The 27,666-nt window shown below is 40.3% G+C and overlaps 1 protein-coding gene and 1 non-coding gene across 4 annotated transcripts in view; both read right to left on the reverse strand.

The window, feature by feature from the left end:
- Positions 1-27,030, reverse strand: part of LOC133069447 (membrane cofactor protein-like) — a 53,713-nt gene extending 26,683 nt beyond the window's left edge. For all 3 annotated transcript variants that reach the window (XM_061161064.1, XM_061161063.1, XM_061161065.1), the window contains exons 1-5: positions 26,856-27,030; positions 21,015-21,203; positions 20,578-20,680; positions 7,445-7,530; positions 4,593-4,787 (exon numbers count right to left, since the gene is read on the reverse strand). In XM_061161064.1, the coding sequence (XP_061017047.1) occupies positions 4,593-4,787; positions 7,445-7,530; positions 20,578-20,680; positions 21,015-21,203; positions 26,856-26,898 (616 nt within the window). In that variant the 5' untranslated portion in view covers positions 26,899-27,030. The remainder of the gene's footprint in view (positions 1-4,592; positions 4,788-7,444; positions 7,531-20,577; positions 20,681-21,014; positions 21,204-26,855) is intronic.
- LOC133069782 (U6 spliceosomal RNA) lies at positions 24,721-24,827 on the reverse strand. The gene has a single exon (XR_009695995.1). It is a non-coding gene; the product is annotated as a U6 spliceosomal RNA (small nuclear RNA).
- Positions 27,031-27,666: the final 636 nt, after the last annotated feature.

The following is a 27,666-nucleotide window of genomic DNA, read 5'->3' on the forward strand; positions in this document are numbered from 1 at the left end:
TTGTTGGCAAAGTAATGTCTCTGCTTTTTAATATGCTATCTAGGTTGGTCATAACTTGCCTTCCAAGGAGTAAGTGTCTTTTAATTTCATGGCTGTAATCACCATCTGCAGTGATGTTGGAGCCCCCCAAAATAAAGACTGACACTGTTTCCACTGTTTCCCCATCTATTTGCCATGAAGTAATGGGACCAGATGCCATGATCTTAGTTTTCTGAATGTTGAGCTTTAAGCCAACTTTTTCACTCTCCTCTTTCACTTTCATCAAGAGGCTTTTTAGTTCCTCTTCACTTTCTGCCATAAGGGTGGTGTCATCTGCATATCTGAGGTTATTGATATTTCTCCCAGCAATCTTGATTCCAGCTTGTGCTTCTTCCAGCCCAGCGTTTCTCATGATGTACTCTGCATATAAGTTAAATAAGCAGGGTGACAATATACAGCCTTGACGTACTCCTTTTCCTATTTGGAACCAGTCTGTTGTTCCATGTCCAGTTCTAACTGTTGCTTCCTGACCTGCATACAGGTTTCTCAAGAGGCAGGTCAGGTGGTCTGGTATTCCTATCTCTTTCAGAATTTTCCACAGTTTATTGTGATCCACACAGTTAAAGGTTTTGACATAGTCAATAAAGCAGAAATAGATGTTTTTCTGGAATTCTCTTGCTTTTTTGATGATCCAGCAGATGTTGGCAGTTTGATCTCTGGTTCCTCTGCCTTTTCTAAAACCAGCTTGAACATCTGGAAGTTCACAGTTCACATATTGCTGAAGCCTGGCTTGGAGAATTTTGAGCATTACTTTACTAGCGTGTGAGATGAGTGCAATTGTGCGGTAGTTTGAGCATTCTTTGGGATTGCCTTTCTTTGGGATTGGAATGAAAACTGACCTTTTCCAGTCCTGTGGCCACTGCTGAGTTTTCCAAATTTGCTGGCATAGACTAGGGGAAAATAGAACTACCATATGATCCAGCAATTTACTTCTGGGTATTAATCCAAAGAAAGCAAAACACTAATTCAAAAAGATTTATGCAGCACTTTTTTCATTACAGCATTTTTTTACAATAGCTAGCAAGTTCAGTTCAGTCACTCAGTTGTGTCTAACTCTTTGCGACCCCATGAACCACAGCACGCCAGGCCTCCCTGTCCATCACCAACTCCCAGAGTCCACTCAAACCCATTTCATCCTCTGTCATCCTCTTCTCTGTCAACAAACTGTGGACAATTCTTAAGGAGATGGGACTACCAGATCACCTTACCTGCCTCCTGAGAAACCTGTGTGGAGGTCAAGAAGCAACAGAACCGGATAAGGAACAATGGACTGGTTCAAAATTGGGAACGGAGTATGTCAAGGCTGTATTTTGTCACCCTGATTATATAATTTATATGCAGGCTATATCATGTGAAATACTGGGCTGGATGAAATATTAATAACCTCAGACATGCAGATGACACCACCTAATGGCAGAAAGCTAAGAGGAACCAAAGAGCCACTTGATGAAGGTGAAAGAGGAGAGTGAAAAAGCTGGCTTAAAACTCAACATTCAAAACAAGAAATTATGGCATCTGGTCCCATCACTTCATGGCAAATAGGGAAAAAATAGAAACAGTGACAGACTTTATTTCCTTTGGGCTCCAAAATTACCATGGATGGTGGTTGCAGCTATGAAATTAAAAGACGATTGCTCCTTAGAAGAAAAGGTATGGCCAACCTAGACAGCATATTAAAAAGCAGAGACATCACTTTACCAACAATGGTTCATCTAGTCAAAGCTATGGTTTTTCCAGTAATCATGAATGTCAGAGTTGGACCATAAAGAAGGCTGAGTGCCACAGAATTGATGCTTTCAAACTGTGATACTGGAGAAGACTCTTGAGAGTCCCTTGGACAGAAAGGAGATCAAACCAATCAATCCTAAAGGAAATCAACTCTGAATATTCATTGGAAGGACTGATACTAAAGCTGAAGCTCCAGTATTTTGGCTATCTGATGTGAAGGGCCAACTCACTAAAAACGACCCTGATGCTGGGAAAGACTGAAGGCAGGAGGAGAATGGGATGACAGAGGGTGAAATGATAGGATGGCATCATCAACTCAATGGACATGAGTTTGAGCAAGCTCTGGGAGATAGTGAAGGACAGGAAATCCTAGTGTGCTGGAGTTCATGCGGCTGCAAAGAGTCGGACACGACTTAGTGACTAAACAATAAGATATGGAAGCCACCTAAGGGTAGTAACGGGTGAAAAAGATGTGGTATGTATACCATGAAATATTACCCAGTCACAAAAAGAATGAAATCTTTCCATTTATGACAGCATTGATGGACCTAGAGGGTATTATGCAAAGTAAAATGTCAGTCAGAGAAAGACAAATACCATATGATTTCATTTATATGTGGGATCTACAAAATAAAACAAATGGGCTAATAAAACAGAACTAGATTCATGGATACAGAGAACAAGTGATTGACTGAGAGGAGGTGGTTGGGAGGATGCGCAAAATAAAAGAAGTGGATTAAAAGGCACAGACTTCCAGTTATCAAATAGATAAGCCATGAGGCTACGACATACACAATAGACAATATAGTCAATAGTTCTGTACTTACTCTAAATGGTGACAGATGGGAACAAGACATCATGGTGATCAACTTGCTTTGATCTTGTAAATGTCAAATTGCTATCTTGTACACCATCTGGTCTTGGGATCAGAGAAATGCTGTCCTCATGAAATGAGTTGAGGATTCCCTCCTTTTGTATTTTTTTAAGGCTTTGGGTAGAACTGCTATCATCTATTCCTTAAATGTTTGGTAGAATTCCCCAGTGAGGACACGGGGTTTATAGTACTCTTTGTGAGAAGGTTTAAGCTGTCAAATTTATAGGCATACAGTGGTTTGTTTTCTTCCTTATTATTCTTCAAATGTCTGTAGGATATTTTGTGAGGTTCTCCTTTTCACTCTTGTAACTGGTAATTTGTATCTTTTTTCCTGTCGAACTGTCTATAAGTTTATCTATTTCATCTATTTTCTCTAAGATTTCTTTGCTTATCCCTGTTTTGTGTCTCTTCTCAATTTCATGGATTTCTAACTTTATTATTTCCTTGTGTTTTCTTGCTTTGGGTTTAATTTGCTCTTCTTTTTTAGTTTCTTATGGTAGAACTTAGATGATTGATCTGAGACTTTTCTGTTTTTCTAACATAAGTATTTCACAGTAAAAATATCTTTCTGAGCAATACTTTTGCTGTATCCCACATCTTTTGATATATTGATCTGCTGTGTTCTAATTTTATTTGATTCAAAACACTTCCTAACTGTTCTTTTGACTGCTTCTTTGACTCATGGGTTCCTTAGTAGTGTCTTGCATACTTTTCAAATATTTGGGAATTATACATATAACTTGTTTTGATTTCTGCATTCATTATATTGTGATCAGGTACTATACAGGTAAAAGTTTCAATATTTTAGAAATAAATGTGTTAAAAAATAAAGTGTGATATTAGAGAATGTCCCATGTACATTTGGAAAGAATAAATATTTTGCTATCATTCAGTATCTCCTTCAAGAATCACATATCCTCCCGTGTCTCCCTGCTTTTGGTTAACCTGAAGTCATCAATCACTGTTGTTGAAACAAATTTTGTCCAGAAGTTAACAATGTTATCAGTGAGTGGGTCAGTCTTTCTTTTTTTGTGTGTGATTCACTATTTTTTATTATTGTAGCTGACATACAATATTGTATTAATTTCAGGTATATAACATAGTGATTTGATTTTTTTTTATTTGATATTTTTTATTCATTATGCTAGTTACCATCTGTCACCATGGAAAATTGTTAAAATATTATTGACTCTATTTCCTATGCATATATTATATTCCTGTGACTTATTTATAACTGGAGGTCTGCACCTTGCTAATTCCCTCACCATTTGTCTGTCCTCCCTTGTCGCTCCCCTCTGGCAACTATCAGTTTGCTCTCTGTATTTATGAGTCTGTTTCTGTTTTGTTTGCTCCTTTGTTTTGCTTCTTAGAGTCCACATATAAATGAAATCATAAGGTATTTGCTTTTCTCTAACTTAGTTCACTAAGCATAGCACCTTCTATGTCTATAGTATTGCCACAAATGGCAAGATTTCACTTTTTTATGGCTGAGTAATATTCTATTATACACATACACTATACCACACCACATCTTCTTTATCCATTCATATATTGACGGATACTTAGTGGGTTAGTCTTTTAATATTCCTGTAGTCAGAACTGTCAGATATCTTGTAATACAAGATAAAATTTTCTTATTTCTTAAGCCAGGGTGTGTTGAGTTTTCTGATGCTTTCAAACAAACAAGAAAACCAAAAAGTTCTAGCTCGTGCATATACACAGTAGCTCATGATGTATAAATTGGAATGCCAAGGACATGTGGAGTGACTGGTGGGGAACTCTACAACTAGAATTATCTTTTAATTTGATTTGACCAATATTGAATTAGAAGTCAATTTAGCAAGAGGAGTAACTATTTATGACTGTTTTGTTTACTTGTAGGTAAAACTATTTATGAAGTGCTTCCATGGTATTTGCAGACTCAGGAGAAAGTAAATGGAAATATTATTACCTTTACACTCCGGAGGGTCACTGCTCCATCTATCATGATCAACACAAACAAGCCTGCTCTCTCCAACAAGAGAATATTCATCTGGTCCATTTGAAGGATCACACACATAAGTTACTATTTCATTATATTGATATTCATCCTTGTAAATGGTAAATCTTCCATTTTTTATATTTCCAGGTGTGGAACACAAAATCTCTTTAAAGCAGGGAAAAGGACATGAAGCAAAGATAAAATAGTAAGACAGCATTAGCAAAGTCCTATGAACTTCCTTCAAATAATTCATAACATATGATTAATATAAGCTAGCTGTGACTCCCAATATCCAATTAGAAGAAAGTCTCTATGTCAAATGTATTATCTCAAATTCAAACCATTAATTTAGAAGTTAACTTTTAGAATAAAGCTTATTTTCTGAAATATGATATACATATATTTATCTGCAAGGCCATTCTAAGTTTTGTTTCATCATCATAAAAGAGGCTGACAATTTAATGCTAAAATGTACTTGTGATTAAAAATAAAACTCTGTGCTAAGAAAATCCTTTATGATTTATAAATATCTCCACTAACAAATTGATCGTTAACATTGATACTGAGTATTACTGTCATTTTTCAATTTCATCCCTATGAGAGTAAGGTTAAATTTTTCAGAGGCTACAAACTGTGATTTTGCAATAGGCTGAATCCAAATGTCTTCCTTTAAGCCAGATATTAAAGTAATTTGCAGACTTCCTTGGTGGTACAGTAGATAGGAATCCATATGTCAGTGCAGAGGACATAGGTTTGATCCCTGGTCTGGGAAGATTCCACATGGTGTGGGAAGCTAAACTTGTGGGCCACAACTACTGAAGCCAGAGCGTTCCAGGACCTGCAAACCGCAACTAATGAGCGCCTGTGCTGCAACTAGTGAAGCCCTGCATCGAGAGCCTGCGCTCTGCAACAAGAGAGGTCACCACAATGAGAGGCCTGTGCACTGAAAAGATTAGCCTCCAGGATTCTTGCCTAGAGAATCCCGTGGACAGAGGAGCCTGGTGGGCTGCCGTCCATAGGGTCACACAGAGACAGACACGGCTGAAGCACTCAGCATGTATGCATGCATTGGAGAAGGAAGTGGCAACCCACTCCAGTGTTCTTGCCTGGAGAATCCCAGGGACAGAGGAGCCTGATGGGCTGCCGTCTATGGGGTCGCACAGGGTCGGACACGACTGAGCGACTTAGCAGCAGCAGCAGCGGCAGATCACAGGAAAACATGTGCAAAATCACCAGCTATTACAGAAATTCAAATCAAAAAGACAATGACATATCACCTCACACTGGTTAGAGTGGCTACCACCAAAAAATTCCACAAACAACAAATGCTGGAGAGGGTGTGGAGAGAAGGAAGCCCTCCTGCACTGTTGGTAGGGATGTAAATTGGCACAGCCACTATGGAGGACAGTATGGAGGTTCCTTAAAAAACTAAAAATAGAGCCACCATATGACCCTGCAATCCCACTATTGGGCATATATCTACAGAAAAACCTGGCTCGAAAAGATACATTCACCCCAATGTTCACTGCAGCACCGTCTACGCTGGCCAAGACATGGAGACAACCTAAATGTCTATCGACAGAGGAATGGATAAAGAAGAGATGGCATATATACACAGCCATTAAAAAGGATGAAATAAGGCCATTTGCAGCAAAATACAGATGGGCCTAGAGAGTGTGATCTTGAGTGAAACAAGCCAGACAGAGAAAGAGAAACATCATATGGCATCCCTTGCATGTGGAAACTAAAAAGAAATGATACAAATGAACTTACTTAGAAAACAGAAAGAGACTCACAGACTCAGAAACAGAAAGAGACTTAGAAACTTAGAAGACTTAGAAACTTAGGGACTTAGAAACAGAAAGAGACTCACAGATTTAGAAAACAAACTCAGGGTCGCCAAGGGCAAGGGTTAGTTAAGGACTTTGAAAAGGTCATGTACACAGTGCTATATTTAAAATGGAAAACCAAAAAACCTATTGTATAGCACATGGAACTCTGCTCAATGCTATGTGCCAACCCGGATGGGAGGGGGCTTTGGGGAAGAATAGACACATGTATATGTACAGATGAATTCCTTCACTGTTCACTGAAACTATCAAAAAATTATTAATCAACTACACTCCAATACAAAATGATTTTGGTGTAAAAATAAATTAATTAAATAAAATAAAAAGAGTAGCCTCTTGCTCACAGTAACTAGAGAACGCCTGTGCATAGTAACAAAGACCCAGCATAACAAAAAATAAATTAATTAACTTTAAAAAATTAAAAAGTGTGCATGGAATCTAGAAAAAGATTAAGTAATATGGAAAAATGCAAAACAGTACCACAATTCTCACTATTTGTTTTAAAATTTTTGATTTTTTGTAAAAATTTGTTGCATATATTTACATGTATTGAGCTTGCTCTTCTTAAAAATGAATTAATAATTATTAAAATTATTATTTAAAAAATTTTCAGCTTTAATTCCAATATAATAAATATCAATAGACATAACCCATATAAAGAAAAGCTCTTGGGTGTCTACTCTAGTTTAAAAGAATAAACAGGTCCCTGCATCAAAAGGGCTTCCCTTGAAGTTCAACTGGTAAAGATTCTGCCGGCGATGTGGTACACCTCGGTTCAATCCCTGGGTTGGGAAGATCCTCTGGAGAAGGAAAAGGATACCCACTCCAGTATTCTGGCCTAGAGAATTCCATGGACTGTATAGTCCACGGAGTCGCAAAAAGTCAGAGACAATTGAGTGCCTTCACTCACAGTCACCACATCAAAAAGTTTGAGAACTGCTGCTCTAGATTCTAAAGAGGGGATATACTTACTTTCACATATTGGGGAATCATCATTCCAGCTCACATTGTTTTCAGAAATTTCACAATGTAGAATTCTTTCTCCAATCAGATAAAAACTAAATGAGAAAAGAAAAGTTACTATGTTCTTTAGCAATTAGAAGATGTGGATAACAATGAAAAAAAAAGTTTATAGGGTTGTCTTTCTACATTATAGTAAATTGAGGAAGAAGTTTCTTAAAATATCATGGATATGCTACATCTGGAACTCAATTGAATAGAGAGTTCTGCATGTGGACCCACTTTGGCCTACAGTAAAATGTATAAATTACTGTCACGCTTGTCAGTGTAGCCCGTCTGCTGCCTCTGGCACGTGTATCACACACTGACTTCTGCTCTTTGCTCACACCATTTTGCTCAGTAAGGACTAAGCAGAGAGATCAGGGTCCTAGAACTTGCCTGCCTGGGTTCAAGTTCCAGCTCCATGACTGCCCTGAGCTTGAGAAATCCCTTAATGCTTCCCCTACACAACTCATGGGGTTGTTCTGAGGATTGGATGAGTTAGCCTCTGGCACACAGTGAGTACTAGGCAAGTTTTAACTCTTATTAATATTTTTTAGATCAGAATACACACCCACCTTATTTTATTGCTCTCAAACTTTCTGAGATTTAACAAACTGAAGGTGCGTGGCAACCCTGCATCAAGCAAGTTTATTTGTGCCATTTTCCCAACAATGCTTGCTCAGTTTGTCTCTCTTGTCACATTTTGGTAAATACCACATATTCCAAACTTTATAACTATTATTATATTTGTTGTGGTCATCTGTGATCAATGCTATTGAATGTTACTACTATGACTTACAGCAGGCTCAGATTTGGCAATATGCTATTTTAAAGTTAATGTATGTACACTTTTTAGATATAGTTCTACTACACACTTAGTAGACTATGGTATATGTTGTTGCTGCTGTTTTTGTAAACATATGTAAAAAGCTCATTTGACTTGCTCTATTGTGGTGGTCTGGAACTGAACCTGCAACATCTCCAAGGTATGTCTTCACCTTCCTAGGATTATGGGTTCCCTTAGGTGGCTCAAGGGTAAAGAATCTGCCTGCAGTACAGGAGACCCAGGTTCGACCCCTGGGTTGGGAAGATCCCTTGGAGTAGGAAGTGGTAACCCACTCCAGTTTTCTTGCCTAGAGAAGCCCATGGACAAAGGAGCCCAGTGGGCTACAGTTTACAGGGTTGCAAAGACTCAGACATGACTCAGTCACCTGACTTCTTAGGAATAGCTCAGGAATACTCCTACTTGATGAAATCTCTGATGATTTAAATTCACAATACACACTCTCCTCCTTCTGGAAGTTCACTGTAATGATTGTGAGTGATTCTATCTATTTGATACTTCTTATTTACTACTATGCTTTGACCCCTCTCTGTATATGTTGTATTTCTCAAGAAGGATACAACTTCTTTAGGAAAAATCTACGTATTAGAGTTTTGGCATCCCTCAAAGTATCTAGCTGAGCCTCTCTATATAAATATTCACTGAATGTTCCATTATTTTTAATTGGCTACTTTAAAAAATACCCTATCTGCTTCCAGCTGACTTTTTCCACAAGGCTCACTCATTGATTTTAGATTGCAATGTGTATTTCTTTTCTTTTTTCTTCCATTTTGTAATGTGTAGCTCTGGGATGACAGCAATTTAAGAGGCATCAGGAATCTGTCTCCCCACCTTGATAACCATTGCACAGATAGAATCTGCCTGATGTCACTATTTTGGAACTCTGCCTTCTGTTGATGGTTTACAGTTTCCAGGTGAAGATGTAGACAGGTAAATTGACTTGTTTTGGTCAATTTCAACTCTTGCTTAGCACAGTGGTAGCTACCCATCCTCACCCATAGCAGTGTAGCAGGGATCTCTGCATCAGAACAGCTTACAAGTTGCTTATGGGAGACAAGGTGGTCAAAAAGGACACTGCCCTCCAAATATGAGGATCTGTGTTCTTATCACTGATTGCTGCTTCTGATCACAGATGATCAAAGAGATGGACTTCCATTTTCGTCACACCTCGCCCCATTCTTGCAAGCCCCTTCTATCCTGGATGAAGTAACCTAAAGGGGCTTAAATATTTAGTGGCCTTTGTTCTGCCTTTCATTGTTTGCTTTTTCCCTTTCAGGAGGCAGACATTCACCATCAGGACATTCAAAAGCAACTGCATATGTAGGGGAAATAAGTAAGTGACAGTGTGTGCCCAGGGAAGACCTGAGACAATCTTCAGTTTATATATCAGGCTGATCTTCATCACAGAGATACAAAGCACATTAACACAAAAGAGCAACCACCAGGTAAGAGGAGAAATCTAATTTTCAGAATTACCAAAGTATTAGATTCAAGTGTTTTTTGTTCAGAAAGAAAATCACAACACATATAAAGAAACAGGAGTGCGAGCCATTCAAAGGAAGAAATAAAAGAAATTGTCTTTGAAAGAGAACTGTTGGCAGACGAACTAGACAAAGACTTTAAAATAACTGTCTTATGAAGGCATTTGCAGTGGTAAATCAATTAATGTCAGTTCTGTTGCCTGATTTTTCTTCAATGAGGGGCTAAGTGGGAGACATAGAGCTGCAGATCTTTATGAACACCCTGCAAGTAAGAACATCACTCTCAGGGTCAAGTTCAATGTCCCCATTGAGAATATCAAAGCTAAAATCCAAGAAAAGGAAGACATCCTGTTTGCCTAACAGTTTTGAATTTTGGGGGCAAATGGCTGGAGGTTGACCGCACACTCCCAGACCACAAATTCAAGAAAGGATTCAACTTGGACTTGGTGCTTTGCCTGTGGGGTGGCATCACCGAGTCTTCCTTCCACAAGTTTGCTCCAAAATACACTGCCAGTAAACGACTCTCACAAGTACTGGCTCACTTCAGTCTCAGTGCTGCCGACTGCCACAAGAAGAAATGTGTCCACACCAACAACCCGCGCCTTCAGAAGAACATTAAATGATTCCCATACTTTGGTGCCTCTTTGCCGGCAGGGAGGTCTCTTGCCTAAACCCCAAGGTCCTGGGCCCCCAATAAAATTTGACAGAAAAAAACGACTGCCTTAATGATGCTTAAAAAACTAAAGGAAGAAATTTAGAAAATCAAGAAAAGATGTGTGAAACATGGAAATCTCAAACAGGAGACAGGAAAACTAGAAAGAAGCCTAAAGGAAATCCTGGAGTTGAAAAGTTGTTCCGTCGCTAAGTCATGTCCTACTCTTTGTGACCCCCATGGGCTGCAGCACGTCAGGCTCCCCTCTTCTTTACTATTTCCTGGAGTTTGCTCAAACTCATGTCCATTGAGTCAGTGATGCCATCCAACAACCTCACCCCGGCCGCTCCCTTCTCCTCTTGCCTTCAACTTTCCCCAGCACCGCTATGTTCATTGCTGCATAAGGTAGACAAGATACAGTAGCTAACTATATGCCCTTCAGGAGACTAAAGGGAGTAAGAACATATGGAAAAACAAACACAATGGACTATAGCTCAGCCATAAAAACAGGGAAATCTTGCCATTAGCAACAACATAGGATAGGCCTAGAGAATATTATGCAAAGTGAGAAAAGAAAGAGAAATATAAATATTGCATGATTTCATCTATAAGTGCAATTAAACACAAAGCAAATGAGAAAAAACAAAACAGAAACACACTCCAGTCACAGAGAACAAAAAAGTGGTTTCTGGAGAGAGCGGGTGGAGGGAGAAACGAATTAGTTGAGTGAAATGAAGAGGTACAAATTTCCAGTTATGAAAGAAAGAGGTTATGAGGATGAAAGTAGGAAACCAGTAATAACTGTGCAAAACCTTGTATGGTGACAGATGATAACTTGATCACTTTTAAATATATAGAAATATCAATCCCTATGTGATGTACCTGAAGTAATTTAGTTTGTAGGTAAATTATTCTTCAATTAAAGTAAGAAACCTAATGTTACAACTTAAGGAATTAGTGAAAGAAGGTTTCAACCCAAAACTACCAGAAGGAAGTAAAAATAAAGATTAAAGCAGTAAAATAGAGAAGAGAAATTAGTAGAGAATGTCAATGAAACCAAAAGTTGGTTTTCCAAAAGAGCAAAGACACTGACAAACCCTTAGTTAGATGGACAAAGAAAAAAGAAAAATCTAAATTACCCAAATCAGAAATTAAATGGGGATATTATCACTTAGGTCTACAGAATTAAAAATATTATGAGACCTCTATGAATAATTTTATGCCAACAAATGATAGCCTAGATACAATGAACAAATCCATGTAAACACAGTATCTACCAAAACTTCATTCCAAAATTACAAAATTTGAATTGAATATGACTTGAATATGACTTGAATATGATGAATTGAATATGAAGTGAGTAGATTGAATCAGTAACCAAAAGTCTTCCATTAAAGAAAAAGTCCTGAATCTGATGTTTTTCAACTCTTTAATTCTGCTAGATGTTTAAAAGAGAAGTTATGCCAATCCTTCTACAAGAGGGGGATTTCAAGATGGCTGAGAAGTAAAACATAGAAACCATCTTCCTCCCCACAAATACACCAAAATAAATCTGTATGTGGAACAACTCCTATAGAATATCTACGGAATGCTGGCAGAGACCCCAGACTTCCAAAAAGACAAGCTAATTTCCACAGGGTAGGGCAAAAGAAATTTTTAAAAAAAGGAGACAAAGGTATGGGGACATGCCCTGTGCCTCCGGGAGGGAGCTCTGAAGGAGGGAACGTTTCCACACACTAGGAGATCCCCTAGTGGGCAGAGGTAGGGGTGAGCTTCAGAACCTCAGAGGGGAGCACAGCAACAGGTATTTGGAAAAAGAAGTGGAAAGACTTCACCACAGACATCAGTGCTGACAGCACTCCCCAGTCTGAGACATTTGTTAGCTCGCATGCCATGCTGAGCAGTGGCTGGGTGTTGAGGCTCAGGCTTTGGCGATCAGACCATAGGGAGAGGACTGGGGTTGAGTGTCATGATGAAAGCCTGAAGGGCCTAGTGCAACACAGCTGAGGGACTCCAGGGAAAAGCCTGTGCCAGCCAGAGAGGTAAGAGATCGTTGCTGTGGGGGCCTTCCAGCTCTGCGTGCTTGCAGACGGCAGGACACTGCCTTCGTGAATGCCAGAGGTGAGATGCGCTGCAGTCTGTGGTCCCAGAGGTGGGCAAGCAGGCTGGCTGCCACCAAAGCAAGCGCCAGAGATAGGTGACAAAGTGCCACAGCAGAGCCCCGCCCCAGAGGTTGGCATGACGTCCACCGTGGCTCCCACCAAGCTGTCAGCAGGCAAAAGCCACTGCCCGTACCTGTGCTGCTTGGTGCTGCCAAGGGGCCCTCGACCTGGGGCCAGTTCCCCTGGGGGAGCAGACGACCTGCCTGAGGCTGTAGTAACTCCCTACAGGTCTCTGCGGCCACAGGTTTTCCTCGCACTTCCCAACTGCTTCCGCCGCATCATTCCCTCTGCCCAGACTGACTATGCAAGTGAGCCCTAATAAGCCACAGCTTTTGCCTGCATTGTCTGGGCGGGGAACACACACCAGAGGATGGTCAATAAAAAGAGATGGGGCCAAAACCAAAACTGGGCACCAGGGACTCAGAGGAAGAGAATTCCTTTGTGTAGCCTCACGAGCAGCAGACTAAATCCCAATTAACTTAAGGCTGTGGACTTTGAGGGCAACTGTAGACTTTGTAAGCAAGTAAAAGCTGGAATAAAACCAGATCTAAATCTGAGCTGACCCCACAGTGCCCACAGCAGATTCCAGAGACCTTCCTAGAATTTTTGGAGGCCTTCCTGAGCAGGCAGACTTGCTGGAGATCTCTGTGTGACTTGGACACGGAGAACTGAAAGCCACAGGAAGATATTCTTCTTACTACCAGTCTTTCTCTCTATATTTTTCTTTTCTTCTTTTTTGTATTGTTTTATTGTTGTTCTTTACTATTGCTTTTATTTTTCCTCTACTTAATGCTTTTTGCTTTTAAATAAATTTTTTCAAATGTGTTTCCTAATTCCACAGTACTTTCTCATTATATTACAGTTTTCCTCATGTTTTTGATTTTGTATTTTTGCTAGTCTAGTTTCTGTTTGTTTTCACTTATGGATTTGTTTATGGTTTAATTGCTCTCTTCATTTTTTTGTTCCCATTTTCATTCTTTAAAAAATATATATTTTTTTGAGTTTGTGAGTTTGATAGTATGTTATTATATGTTAAATGCTGCTTTTGATATTTTTCTTGGGCCTTTGTCCATTATTTGTTTGTTTGAATTTTTCTTTTTCTTCTGTCTTTTTCTTTTTCTTTCTCTTCTGTGCTGTACGGCTTGTGGAATCTTGGTGCTCCAGCCCTGGGGTTAGGCCTGAAACTCTTAGATAGGAGACCTGATCCATGATGTTAGACCACCAGAGAACTTCCAACCTCATGGAATATTAATTGGCAAGAACTCTCCAAAAGGCCTCTATCTCAACAGCATGACCTGGCCTGACACAAAGGCCAGCAAGTTCCAGTGCTGGACACTTCATGCCAAACAATTAGCAAAACAGAAATAGGACCCTACCCATTAGCAGACAGTCTGCTCAAAGCCATACCAATGTTCACGGACATCTCAAAACACACTACTGGGTGTATAGCACTGCCCTTTGGAGACAGGATCCACCTCCAACCACCATAACAGGCATGAGCACTCCCTACCAGGAAAACAACCCCACCCACGGGGGACAGACACCACAAGTAAGAGGAACCACATCCTGGCAGCCTGTGAAAAGTAGACCCAAGCACAGTAAATTAAACAAATGAAAAAGACAAAGAAGCATGTAGCACGTGAAAGAGCTGGGTGAGAACTCACAAGACCAAACAAATGAAGAGAAAATGTGCAGTCTACCCGAAAAAGTTCAGAGTAATGACAGTAAAGATGACCCAAAGCCTCAGAAATAAAGTGGAGGCACAGAGCGAGAGAATGGAGGCATGGATGGAGAAGACACAAGAAATGCTTGATAAGGACTTGGAAGATGCAACGAGCAAGGCAACAACCGGAACAAAAAGTGCACTGGAGGGAGCCGATAGCAAAATAATGGAGGCAAAAGAATGGTAAGTGAGCAGGAAGATAGAACGGTAGAAATAACTAAAGCAGAGAATAAGGAAGAATGAAAATAAGTGAGGACAGTCTCAGAGACCTCTGGGAAAACATTATGCAAACCAACATTCAAATTACAGAGGTCCCAGCAGAGAATGAGAAAAATAAAATTATGAGAAGATATTTGAGGAGATTACAATTAAAACCTGTAACATGGGAAAGGAAATAGCCACCCAAGTCCAGGAAGCCCAGAGAGTCCCATTTGGGATAAACCCAAAGAGAAACATGCCAAGACACATGTTAATCAAGCTAACAAAAATTAAACATAAAGAACAGATATTGAAAGCAGCAAGGGAAAAGCAACAAATAACATACAAGGGAATCTCCATGAAATTAACACCTGGATCTTTCAGGAGAAACTCTTCAGGCCAGAAGAGAGCAGTAGGATATACTTAAAGTGATAAAAGGGAAAAACCTACAACTAAAATTACTCTACTCAGCAAGGATCTCATTCAGATTCAATGGAGAAATCACAAGTTTACAGATGAGCAAAAGTTAAGAGAATTCAGAACCACAAAACTACCTTTACAACAAATGTTAAAGGAATTTTTCTAGACGTGAAACAAAATATAAAGACCTAAAACAAGGCCAAGCAATAAAGTAAATGGTAATAGGATCATACATATCAATAATTACCTAAATGTATGCATCCAACCAAAAGACAGAGATTGGCTGAATGGGTACAAAAACAATACCCTTACATATGCTATCTATAAGAGACTCACTCTAGACCTAGGGACAAATATAGACTGAAAGTGAGGGGCTGGAAAAAGATATTCCAGGCAAATAGAAATCAAAAGAAAGTTGGAGCAGTAATACCCACATCAGATAAACTAGATAGACCAAACTAAAGACTGCTACAGAGACAAGGAAGAATGCTACATAATGACCAAGGGATCAGTCCAAGAAGATACAACAATTACAAATACATATGCACTGATCATAGGAGCACCTCAATACATAAGGCAAATGGTAACAACTATGAAAGGGGAAATCAATAGTAACACAACAATGCATTCACACCAATGGACTGGTCATCTAGACAAAAAATTAAAACTAATAAGGAAATGTGAGCCTTAAACTACACACTGAACCAAATGGAGCTAATTGATATCTACAGACATTCCATCCAAAAGCAGCAGAATTCACTTTTTTCTCAAATGCAAACGAAATATTCTCCAGGATATGTCACATCTTAGGTCAGAAATCAAGGCTTGGTAAATTTAAGAAAGTTAAAATTGCATCAGGTATTTTTTGTGACCACAGTAGTATAAGATTATTTATCAACTGTAGGAAAAAAATTAAAAAAACACAAATACATGGAGATTAAACAATATGCTTCTATATATGCTTCAGTGACCAAGAGGTCACTGAAGAATTCAAAGAATATATAGAAACAAATGACAATGAAAACACAAAAATTGAAAACCTATGGGACTCAGCAAAAATAGTACTAAGAGGGAAGCTTATAGCAATACAAGCCTACCTCAAGAAACAACAGAAACATCAAATAAACAGCTTAACCTTACACACAAAGTAACTAGAAAAAGAAGAAAAAAACCCAATAATTAGTAAAAGGAAAGAAATCATAAAGAGCAGAGCAGATATAACTGAAAAAGAAATGAAGGAAACAATAAAAAAGATTAATAAAACTAAAAATTGGTTCTTTAAGAAGATAAAATTGACAAACCTTAGCTAGATTCATCAAGTTAAAAAAAAAGATTCAAATCAATAAAATTAGAAATGAAAAAGGAGAAGTTACAACAGAAGATGCAGAAATACAAATGACCATAAGAGAATACTATGAGCAACTCTATGCTGATAAAATGGACAACCTGGAAGGAATGCAAAAATTTTTTGAAAGGTACACTCTCCTAAGACTGAACCAGAAAAAAAGAGAAAATATGAACAGACCAATTACAAGTACTAAAATTGAAAGTTAATTAAAAAATTCCCAACAAATGAAAGTCCAGGATGAGATGTTTTCATAGGTGAATTCTATTAAACATTTAAAGACGAGTTAACATTCTCAAACTATTCTAAAAATTACAGAGGGAAGAACACTTCTAAACTCATTCTATGAGGCCACCATCATGCTAATAAAAAAGCCAGACAAAGATACAACATAAAAGAAAATTATAGGCACTATTATTGAAGAACATAGATGCAAAAATCTTCAACAAAATACTAGCAATTCAAATTGAACAATACATTAAAATGTACCTCCACCATTATGAAGTGGGCTTTATCCCAGGAAAGCGAGGATTTTTCAATATCCACAAATCAATTGGCGTGATACACCATGTGAACAAATTAAGAATAAAAGCCCTATGATCACCTCAATATATGCAGAAAGAGGTTTGACAGAATTCAACACCCATCTACAAAAACTTCCCAGAAAGTGGTCACAGAGGGAACCAACCTCAACACAATAAAGGCCATATATGAGAAACTCACAGCAAACATTTTTCTCAGTTGTGAAACATTGAAAGCATTTCCTCTAAGATCAGGAAGAAGACAATGGTGCACCATTATCATTCAATATAGTTTTGGAAATCCTAGCCATGGCAATCAGAGAAGAAAAAGAAATACTGAATCCAGAATTGGAAAAGAAGATGAAAACTTGCACTGTTTGCAGATGACATGATACCATACATAAAAAACCCTAAAGTTATCACCATAAAATTACTAGAGCTAATCAATAAATTTATTAAAGTTACAGGATGAAAAAATTAATGGAGAGAAATCCCTTGCATTCCTATACACTAACAATGAAAAATCAGAAAGAGAAATTAAGGAAACAATCCCATTCACCACCGCAACAAAAGCAATAAAATAAGGAATTAACCTACCTAAAGAGTCAAAACATCTGTATGCAGAAAACTACAAGAAAGAAATCCATGATGATCATAATAGATGGAGAGATATACCATGTTCTTGAATTGGAAGAATCAATATTTTCAAAATGACTATACTACTCAAAGCAATCTACAGAATCAATGCAATTCATATCAAACTAACAATGGCATTTTTCACAGAAGCAGAACAAAAATTTCACCATTTGTATGGAAGTACAAAAAATCCCAAATGGCCAGAGAAATCTTGAGAAAGAAAAATAGAACTGGAGGAATCAACCTTCCTGACTTCAGACTATGCTGCTGCTGCTGCTAAGTCACTTCAGTCGTGTCCGACTCTGTGCAATACCATAGATAGCAGCCCACCAGGCTCCCCCATCCCTGGGATTCTCCAGGCAAGAACACTGGAGTGGGTGGCCATTTCCTTCTCCAATGCATGAAAGTGAAAAGTGAAAGCGAAGTCGCTCAGTTGTGTCTGACTCTTTGCAACCCCATGGACTGCAGCCTACCAGACTCCTCCGTCCATGGGATTTTCCAGGCAAGAGTACTGGAGTGGGGTGCCATTGCCTTCTCCATCAGACTATGCTACAAAGCTACAAAGCTACAGTCATTAGGACAGTATATGGTACTGGCACAAAAACAAAATATAAACAAACAGAACAAGATAGAAAGTCCAGACACAAACCCACATGGCCATGGGTACCTTATCTTTGACAAAGGTGGCAAGAATATATGATGGAGAAAAGACAGTCTCTCAATAAGTGGTGCTGGGGGAAATGGACAGCTATATGTAAAAGAATGAAATTAGAACACTTCCTAACACCATACAAAAAAATAAACTCACAATGGATTAAAGACTTAAATATAAGGCCAGAAACTGTAAGCTGTCTGAGGAAAATACAGGCAATATACTCTTTGACATAAATTACAGCAAGATCCTCTTTGACCCACCTCCTAGAGCGATGGAAATAAAAACAAAAATAAACAAATGGGACCTAACTAAACATCAAAGCTTTTTTTTGCACAGATAAGGAAACAATAAACAGGATGAAAAGACAACGTTTAGAATAAGAGAAAATAATTGCAGATGAAACACCTGACGAAGGATTAATCTCCAGAATATATAAACAGGTCACACAGCTCAATCTTAGAAAAACAAAAGGCCCAATCAAAAATGGGCACAAGCCGTAAACAGACATTTCTCCAAAGAAGACAGATTGCCAATAAATACATGAAGAAATGCTCAACATCCCTTATTATTAGAGAGATGCAACCAAAGTTACAATCAGGTACCACCTCACAACGATCAAAATGGCCATCATCAAAAAACAACGAACAATAAATGCTGGGCAGGATGTGGAGAAAAGGGAACCCTCTTGCACTGTTGGTGAGTATGTAAATGATACAGCAACTATGAAGAGCAGTATGAAGATTCTTTAACAAATTAGGAATAAATCTTCCATATGACCCAGCAATCTCACTGCTGGGCACATGCCTTGAGAGAACCACAATTCAAAGGACACATGCACCCAATGTCACTGCAGCACGATTTACATTAGCCAGGACATGGAAGCAACCTAGATGCCTGTCGAGAGATGAATGGATAAGGAAGATGTAGAACATACACACAATGGAATATTACTCCTCCATAAAAAAGGAAAAAAAATGTAAGTCAATTCTAGTGAGGTGGATGAACTTAGAGCCTGTTATACAGAGTGAAGTTAGTCAGAAAAAAAAATCTCATATTATACACATATATCTGGAATCTAGAAAAGTAATACTGGTGAATCTATTTGCAGTGAAGGAATGGAGACCCTGACTTAGAGAATGGCCTTTTGGTCACTGTGGGGGAAGAAGAGAGTAAGATGAATTGAGAAAGTAGCCTTGACATATATACCCTGTCATATGTAAAACAGATAGCTAGTGGGAAGCTGCTATCTCTCACAAGGAGCCCACAGGGGTGGGATGACAGGAACAAGGGAGGCTCAAGAGGGAGGGAATAAACATATAATTATGGCTGATTTGCCTCGCCGTATGGTAGAAACCAATACAGCATGGCAAAGCAATTCAGTTCCGTCGCTCCGTCACGTCCGACTCTTTGCGACCCCATGCACTGCAGCACACCAGACTGCCCTGTCCATCACCATCTCCCAGAGCTTGCTCAAACTCATGTCCATCAAGTCGGTGATGCCAGCCAACCATCTCATCCTCTGTCGTCCCCTTCTCCTCCTGCCTTCAATCTTTCCCAGCATAAGGGTCTTTTCTAATGAGTCAGTTCTTCGCATCAGGTGGCCAAAGGATTGGCGCTTCAGCATATGAATATTCCAATGAATATCCAGGACTGATTTCCTTTAGGATGGACTAGTTGGATCTCCTTGGGACTCCAAGTGTCCTTGGGACTTCTGATAGTCTCCAAGGGACTATCAGGAGTCTTCTCCAACACCACAGTTCAAAAGCATCAATTCTTTGGTGCTCAGCTTTCTTTCTAGTCCAACTCTCACATCCATACATGACTACTGGAAAAACCATAGCTTTGACTGGACGGACTTTTGTCAGCAACGCAGTGTCTCTGCTTTCTAATATGCTGTCTAGATTGGCCATAGCTTTCTTTCCAAGAAGCAAGCATCCTTTAATTTCATGGCTGTAGTCACTATCTGCAGTGATTTTGGAGCCCAAGAAAATAAAGTCTGTCACTGTTTCCATTGTTTCCCCATCTATTGTTATGAAGTGATGGCACCGGATGCCATGATCTTAGGTTTTTGAATGCTGAATTTTAAGCCAGAGTTTGGTTGACAATTCTACCTCCTATTTCTAAAAGCCTCACTTCAGCTTAGAGAATTGGCAATTTTAAATAGGGTACACTTTATTGTCAAAAAATAAAGTTACCATGATTACTACACTTTTAATGCATGCAATAGATTTATTATTACATATCATAAATTATACAATTTTGCTTTACTTCAACTTAAATGTCTTTCTAATTGCACATATTTCAAATCTTCATAAAAAAATGCAAAAGTTGTTTGGCCACAAGTATAAGTTGTCACATAGAAAGCAAGATGAAATCAAGTTTATAGGAACGCTTAAGAAGAGGAGCAAAACCAAAATACAGTTAGTAACATTTAACCTTATTTTCTGTAAGTAGCATCTTACTTACCCCTGATTGCAAACAAAGTGAGCCTGTGAACCAAACAGAATACTTCCATTGACAAAGTAAACTTGACCATTCATTGGATCTCCCAGATTAGGACATGATTTTCCTAAGAGAAAATATTAAAATTTGTTGGTTTACAGCAATTTCGAAAATAGATTTAAATCAAATTCAAAATTCTGCAATTCTTGTTTGAATTCACGGGGATCTTATTATTCATTTAATTATTATTTCTTTCCATATTATATGGCCAAACATGATTAATATCTACCTAGGTAACCAATTGCCAAGAAAAAGATTCTTTGGGGATTTTTTAAGCCTGAAAAAATGCATTGCCATCTAAAACCTATATTCACATGAGAGAACCATTATTGCAGTAGACGAATATGTGCACTAAAATGTGTGAAATTCTCCAGAGCAATAAAAAAAAAAAGTTTACTTACTTGTACAGGCCTCCTCGAGAGCTGACCATGTATTGTCATCCTCACAAACAGCAGATCTGGAACGAAGAGGAATTATGGGCTTGAAACCTAGGCGACAGTCATATTGTATACGTTCCCCAGGACGATACCTGGGTTTAGGCGCACCCTGGAGCCTCATAGTTTCAAACCTTGGTGGATCACCGCAGGCATCTAGGAATAAAGAGAATAAGAACATGAAAATAAAGTAGCTTATTTCTTTCATCAGGCAGGGACTGTGGCCTGGCATCAGGTAGGTAGTACAGAATAAACAGAAAGATTCTTGGCAAGATTTTAAATGACTGTTCTTGCTTTTACCCAAGTGGTAATTGTTGCAAAGGATGTGCCTTGCTTATTTGAAATGATAATCGATGAGCTTTTGGTTTGTTGCGGATTAAGGTGAAATTTCATTCAACACTAAATTGAAGAGATAGCATCAATGTTTTTGGTTTTAAAATATGTTTATAGGTATGTGTCCTTCCCCACTTCTTTCTAAATTCATTATTTTGACATTCACCTCTCCTCTAAGAGGTCTTCTATAAGATTATGCTTCCATAGTTTGAAACACAAGCATATGATCACCTATCACTTTGGGTTCAGTTTCTTCTCAGAAGGCAAGGTCCTAGAGGGCAGGGAGCATATACCTTCTTTTTGTACTACACTCTGTACACACTGGGTGCTCAAGACATGCTATGGCAAGAGGTAAATATCAAATAAGCCTTGTAGATATCATAGATCAAAATAAATATTGACTAAAATATTTAAAATTATGACTTCCTTTTATGTGTTTTGTATTAGTGAACTGAGCATTTTGCAAATAAATGGAAACCCTTGAAATATCAAATTTTATTACTTTGAATAGCCTTAGTAAAAATCGGTTTCTTGGATGTTCCAGTAGTAATCATTTAATCTTCTTTCACTGATTAATGAATTGTGCATTCCCTTAGAAACTCCCTGCAGTATCTCTTTGGGCTGTTTATCCAATGCATCCGGACAGTGAAGCTGTTATATTGCTATGCTTTTAGAATTTTTTTTACCTCTGTCCTTTTTTTGTGGGGGTTCTTCCCTAGAACAGTGTTGTTCCTACTTCAGCAAGTCCTCTTCCTTTTAATTATCTGTGCTCTTGAAAATCTTATAAATGTTAGAAAATAGTGTAAAATATTACGGTGGAGACACATTGGTTAAAGTCTTAAAGTGCTAAAAGGATGCAGAGGCCTTTCCTATAAGGTTATAGGACCTAAGGGGATGGGAGATAGACTATTTTGATCCCTGAGGGAACTTTTCTTTCTTATTCTTTGGGTCTAGGTCTTTAGATCGAAAGACTAGTCAAGAGAGAACTCTAAACAAGTGAAATGTTATCCTCCTTTTTCATCATTTTCTGAATTCTAAACTCCTCTCTTGACATTCTGTCCAACATTTCACTACACAAAGTGCTGAAATCCACTTTTGGTAAAATGTTTTCAACATTTCCACTATTCTGGTCTTAATATATGAAATCTCCTCAATCAACTGCCCAAAACAAAAGCAACAAACAAACAAACAAAAAAGGATGCAGTTATTAAAAACAGAGTTTAAAGATCAGTACTAAAGAGCCTCTTAAAAATCAATCAATAAATAAAGAGCCTCTTGACAGTGAAAGAGGAGACTGAAAAAGCTGGCTTGAAACTCAGCATTCAAAAAGCCAAGATCATGGCATCAGGTCCCATCACTTCATGGCAAATAGATGTGGAAAAAGTAGAAGCAGTGACAGATTTTATTTTCTTGGGCTCCAAAATCACTGTGGACTGAGACTGCAGCCATGAAATCAAAAGATGTTTGCTCCTTGGAAGGAAAGCTATGGCAAACCTAGACAACGTGTTAAAAAGTAAAGACATCACTTTGCTGATAAAGGTATGTATAGTCAAAGCTATGGTTTTTCCAGTAGTCATGTACAGATATGAGAATTGGACCATAAAGAAGGCTGAGTGCCAAAAAATCAATGCTTTGGAATTGTGGTAATGGAGAAGACTCTTGCAAGTCCCTTGGACAGCAAGGAGATCAAACCAATCAATCCTAATATTCGTTTGAAGGACTGGTGCTGAAGCTGAAACTCCAAAACTTTGGCCACCTGATGTGAAGAGCCATCTCATTGGAAAAGACCCTGATGCTGGGAAGGACTGAAGGCAAAAGGAGAACAGGGGGGCAGAGAATGAGATGGTTAGGTAGTATTACCAACTCAATGGACATAAATCTGAGCAAGCTCTGGGAGACAGTGAAGGACATGGAAGCCTGGTTTGCTGTAGTTCATGGGATTGCAGAGTCGGACACAACTTAGCGACTGAACAAGAACAACAAAAAAATCAGGATAGCATTGAATTTTATGAATAACATTAAATATACTGAATGCTTTGAGCCATACATCATCATTTTACAGTAGGAAAAATGGATTAGAAATGCAATATAATTCCTATTAATAGATACAAATATATAACACCATCCAGAGTTTCCTGGAACCAAGAGAGAAATCAAGTTAATAGCATGTCCAAAATTAAATTATACAAGTGTCATTTGTTTATGTATCTGATTTCACTACCTATCTTGAAACCATATCATGAAGAAAGAATTTCTAATATGAAAAGAAAAATGTCAATGGGATGATTTAACCCATTTAGCTAACGAGTATTTCTTCCCACTAACGGGCATCATGAAAGGCACACTTTCAACTATATACAGTTTGGAATGTATGCTTTGGCAACCAGTTGAATACAAGGTTTAAACATACAAGGTTTAATGATTGAGTCCAATACCATGCTTTTTAATTACCAAATTTCTTCTCTTACTCAGAATACTGAATTCTTTACTCCTGTGTGATTTTCTTTCTTTCTTTCTTTCTTTTTTATTAGTTGGAGGCTAATTACTTCACAACATTTCAGTGGGTTTTGTCATACATTGATATGAATCAGCCATGGATTTACACGTATTCCCCATCCCGATCCCCCCTCCCACCTCCCTCTCCACCCGATTCCTCTGGGTCTTCCCAGTGCACCAGGCCCGAGCACTTGTCTCATGCATCCCACCTGGGCTGGTGATCTGTTTCACCATAGATAGTATACATGCTGTTCTTTCACAACATCCCACCCTCACATTCTCCCACAGAGTTCAAAAGTCTGTTCTGTACATCTGTGTCTCTTTTTCTGTTTTGCATATAGGGTTATCGTTACCATCTTTCTAAATTCCATATATATGTGTTAGTATGCTGTAATGTTCTTTATCTTTCTGGCTTACTTCACTCTGTATAAGGGGCTCCAGTTTCATCCATCTCATTAGGACTGATTCAAATGAATTCTTTTTAATGGCTGAGTAATATTCCATGGTGTATATGTACCACAGCTTCCTTATCCATTCATCTGCTGATGGGCATCTAGGTTGCTTCCATGTCCTGGCTATTATAAACAGTGCTGCGATGAACATCGGGGTGCACGTGTCTCTTTCAGATCTGGTTTCCTCAGTGTGTATGCCCAGAAGTGGGATTGCTGGGTCATATGGCAGTGCTATTTCCAGTTTTTTAAGAAATCTCCACACTGTTTTCCATAGCGGCTGTATTAGTTTGCATTCCCACCAACAGTGTAAGAGGGTTCCCTTTTCTCCACACCCTCTCCAGCATTTATTGCTTGTAGACTTTTGGATAGCAGCCATCCTGACTGGCGTGTAAAAAAATATGGAACGCTTCACGAATTTGCGTGTCATCCTTGCACAGGGGCCATGCTAATCTTCTCTGTATCGTTCCAATCTTAGTATATGTGCTGCCGAAGCGAGCACCCCTGTGTGATTTTCAAACTAAACATTTCTAGTTTCAGAAAACTAGTATTGTGACTAAGTTTTTTCCTAGATAATTTACAATATAATAATTATTGGGTTGCAGTGCTATACGTTAACAGCAGATGTCATTATATAATATGATAGGCTGCATTCATAAAATTCCCTAGTTTTCCAGATGAGTTTCAGGAAGAGGAAACAGTCTGTACTACACATCAAGAGAACTGTTCACCTGTACACTTAGAAAAGTTGTGCAGAGACTCTCCACCTGCTTGCTAAATTTAAACATCACTCTGGTACTCAAGCACAAAACCAGATCCCTGCCCAGGCAGTACCTTCAGGAAAATTCTGATCTCTGATCAAAGTGAAATCTCATTGAAACCTGACCATCCTGCCCCTTCTCTCACTGTCTACACAAACTACCTTTTAAAATGAATATAAAAAACAAAAGTTTATTGAGATTAATGCCCATGGTTGATTAATAAACTTTTTAGAAGGCTGGTACAGTGCTTGTAAGCAAGAACATCTACATTCTATAACACTGCACACCTTTTTATCAAACTTGGAAAATGTGCTACAAAATCATGGTTCCAGTCGGTGGGGAAGATGAAACTGGATGGTAGATGCATCATCAGGTGTAAAGAAAAGATACTGAATCCAAGTCTTCAGAAACAATTCATGACTATTTCTTACTTTCTGTCTGTTTGCCTTCTTTTGCAGGTAGGCTCCCAGCAGGTAGGCTGGGGTATAAAAGACTTAATGTTTTTCCAAAATGCCACGTACAGTATTTTGATTAGTTAGAATTCACCCCTATACATGGTTAACTTACTTCTTTGGAACTGTAACATGCATGAAAAGGGTAACTAGGTGCAATAAGGCAGGAAGAGAATGATTCCACCCGTTAGAAATTAAAAGATTTTTTCCCCAGCAGGTGGCGCTGCAGCACAAGTCTTTGGTTTCTCTCTCTGCGCTGCCTCTGGCAATATCCTCAAATGGGCACTTTTCACCCTCCGCTACCTCTTTCACAGGTCTTGCCCTGTGGCCACCTTATTACTTTTTATGCCTCTTGGGTGTTGGTGCCTTGCTGCTGCCAGCGTCAATGGCATCACCACGTGGGGCACAAGGATGGTGACTTCTGCTGCCTCCAGGACCCTGAGTTACAGCCTCCACCACCAGAGAGGAACTGGGAGGGTGGGGGTAGTGGGTGGAGGGAATGTGTGGGGCCCCACCCAGCCCATGTTCATACCTGACCTCCAAATGAACTTCCCAGCCCCACACAAAGCAAGCAGTAGCTTCCTGGGCCCACACTTGGCACCACCGGGTGGCCACTTCTACAAACTACACACCAGGAAACACTCTGTGTGGGCTTCCCTAGCCCAGCCAAGCCCCAGGGGCACAAACACCCCTACTCCCAAGTTATCAAACTGCCCAGAGAATATAGGGCAAACCTCCCCACAGGCACAACAGCAGCCTAACTACGTGCGCAGGCACCTGGGAACTCACGAGCAAACCGTCACCACCAGCACCAGATCAGCAGTCTGTGGTTCATTTGGTCACCTGAAGGCAGGAGGAGAGGGGGACGGCAGAGGACGAGATGGTTGAATGGCATCACCGATTCAATAGACATGAGTCTGAGCAAACTCCAGGAGATGGTGAAGGACAGGGAAGCCTGGTTTGCTGCAGTCCATGGGTTTGCAAAAAGTCAGATACGACTAGCGACTGAACAACACCAGCCTGGACCTTGGCAAGCCTCAGTTTCGCCCATCACCCCGCATCGCTGAATGCCCACCGCAAGCAAGACTTCTCTTCCAGCGCTATGTAGTCCCTACTCCCCTAGATCTCCACGCAGCCCGACCCACGGACGCTCTGGTCACGCTTTCTACCCCAACTCTTTATGACCCCGGAGTGGACCCAGCCCCACGACTCTCACGAGAGACAAAAAGCAAATCTCCTCCCACCCTCGGTTCCAGTCGGCCGGCCTCGCGAGCCGCTCCGGTTCCCCAGCAGCGCGCACACTCTGCAGGCTCCTACCGGAGACTGTGGGCAGCAGGAACACGAGGACCACCAAAAGCATCCCTACGAGGCACCAGAAAAAGGGGACTCTCGGGGCGACCAGAAGGGGGCTTGCGCGATACGAAAGCCTCTGTCACTTTCGGGGAGACCGGCGGGAAAGCTGAGCCCAACCCGCCAGAGCTCTGAGCTCGGTTGCCAGACGCAACAATCCCCAGACTCACAAGGTGTCCGGAACTGTAACGCGGAGGGCGTGGCTGGGCCGTGCCGGGGGCGGGGTGAGGGTCTAGCGGGGCCAATGGGCGGGCTGCAAGGCGGGGCCTCGGCGCCGGGAGCGGTCCCGGCTCCTGGAGGGGAGGTCCCTACTCTGGAGGGGCGGTCCCTGCGCCTTGGGGGCGGTCCCTGCGCCCGGAGGGGCGGTCCCTGCGCCTGGAGGGGAGGTCCCTACGCTGGAGGGGCGGTCCCTACGCTGGAGGGGCGGTCCCTGCGCCTTGGGGGGCGGTCCCGGCGCCCGGAGGGGCGGTCCCGGCTCCTGGAGGGGCGGTCCCTACTCTGGAGGGGCGGTCCCGCGCCTGGAGGGGCGGTCCCTGCGCCTTGGGGGCGGTCGCTGCGCCCGGAGGGGAGGTCCCTACGCTGGAGGGGCGGTCGCTGCGCCCGGAGGGGCGGTCCCTACGCTGGAGGGGCGGTCCCTGCGCCTTGGGGGGCGGTCCCGGCGCCTGGAGGGGCGGTTCCTGCGCCGGGGAGGGGGGCGGGGCGCGGCGCTGCAGAAGGTTCCCGGTGGGCGTGGAGACGTCGGTGCGCCTCTGCCGACACACGGAGTGGCTCTCGTTCC

The sequence above is a fragment of the Dama dama genome, chromosome 14 (assembly GCF_033118175.1).
Source record: "Dama dama isolate Ldn47 chromosome 14, ASM3311817v1, whole genome shotgun sequence".
Classification (NCBI taxonomy): Eukaryota; Metazoa; Chordata; class Mammalia; order Artiodactyla; family Cervidae; genus Dama; species Dama dama.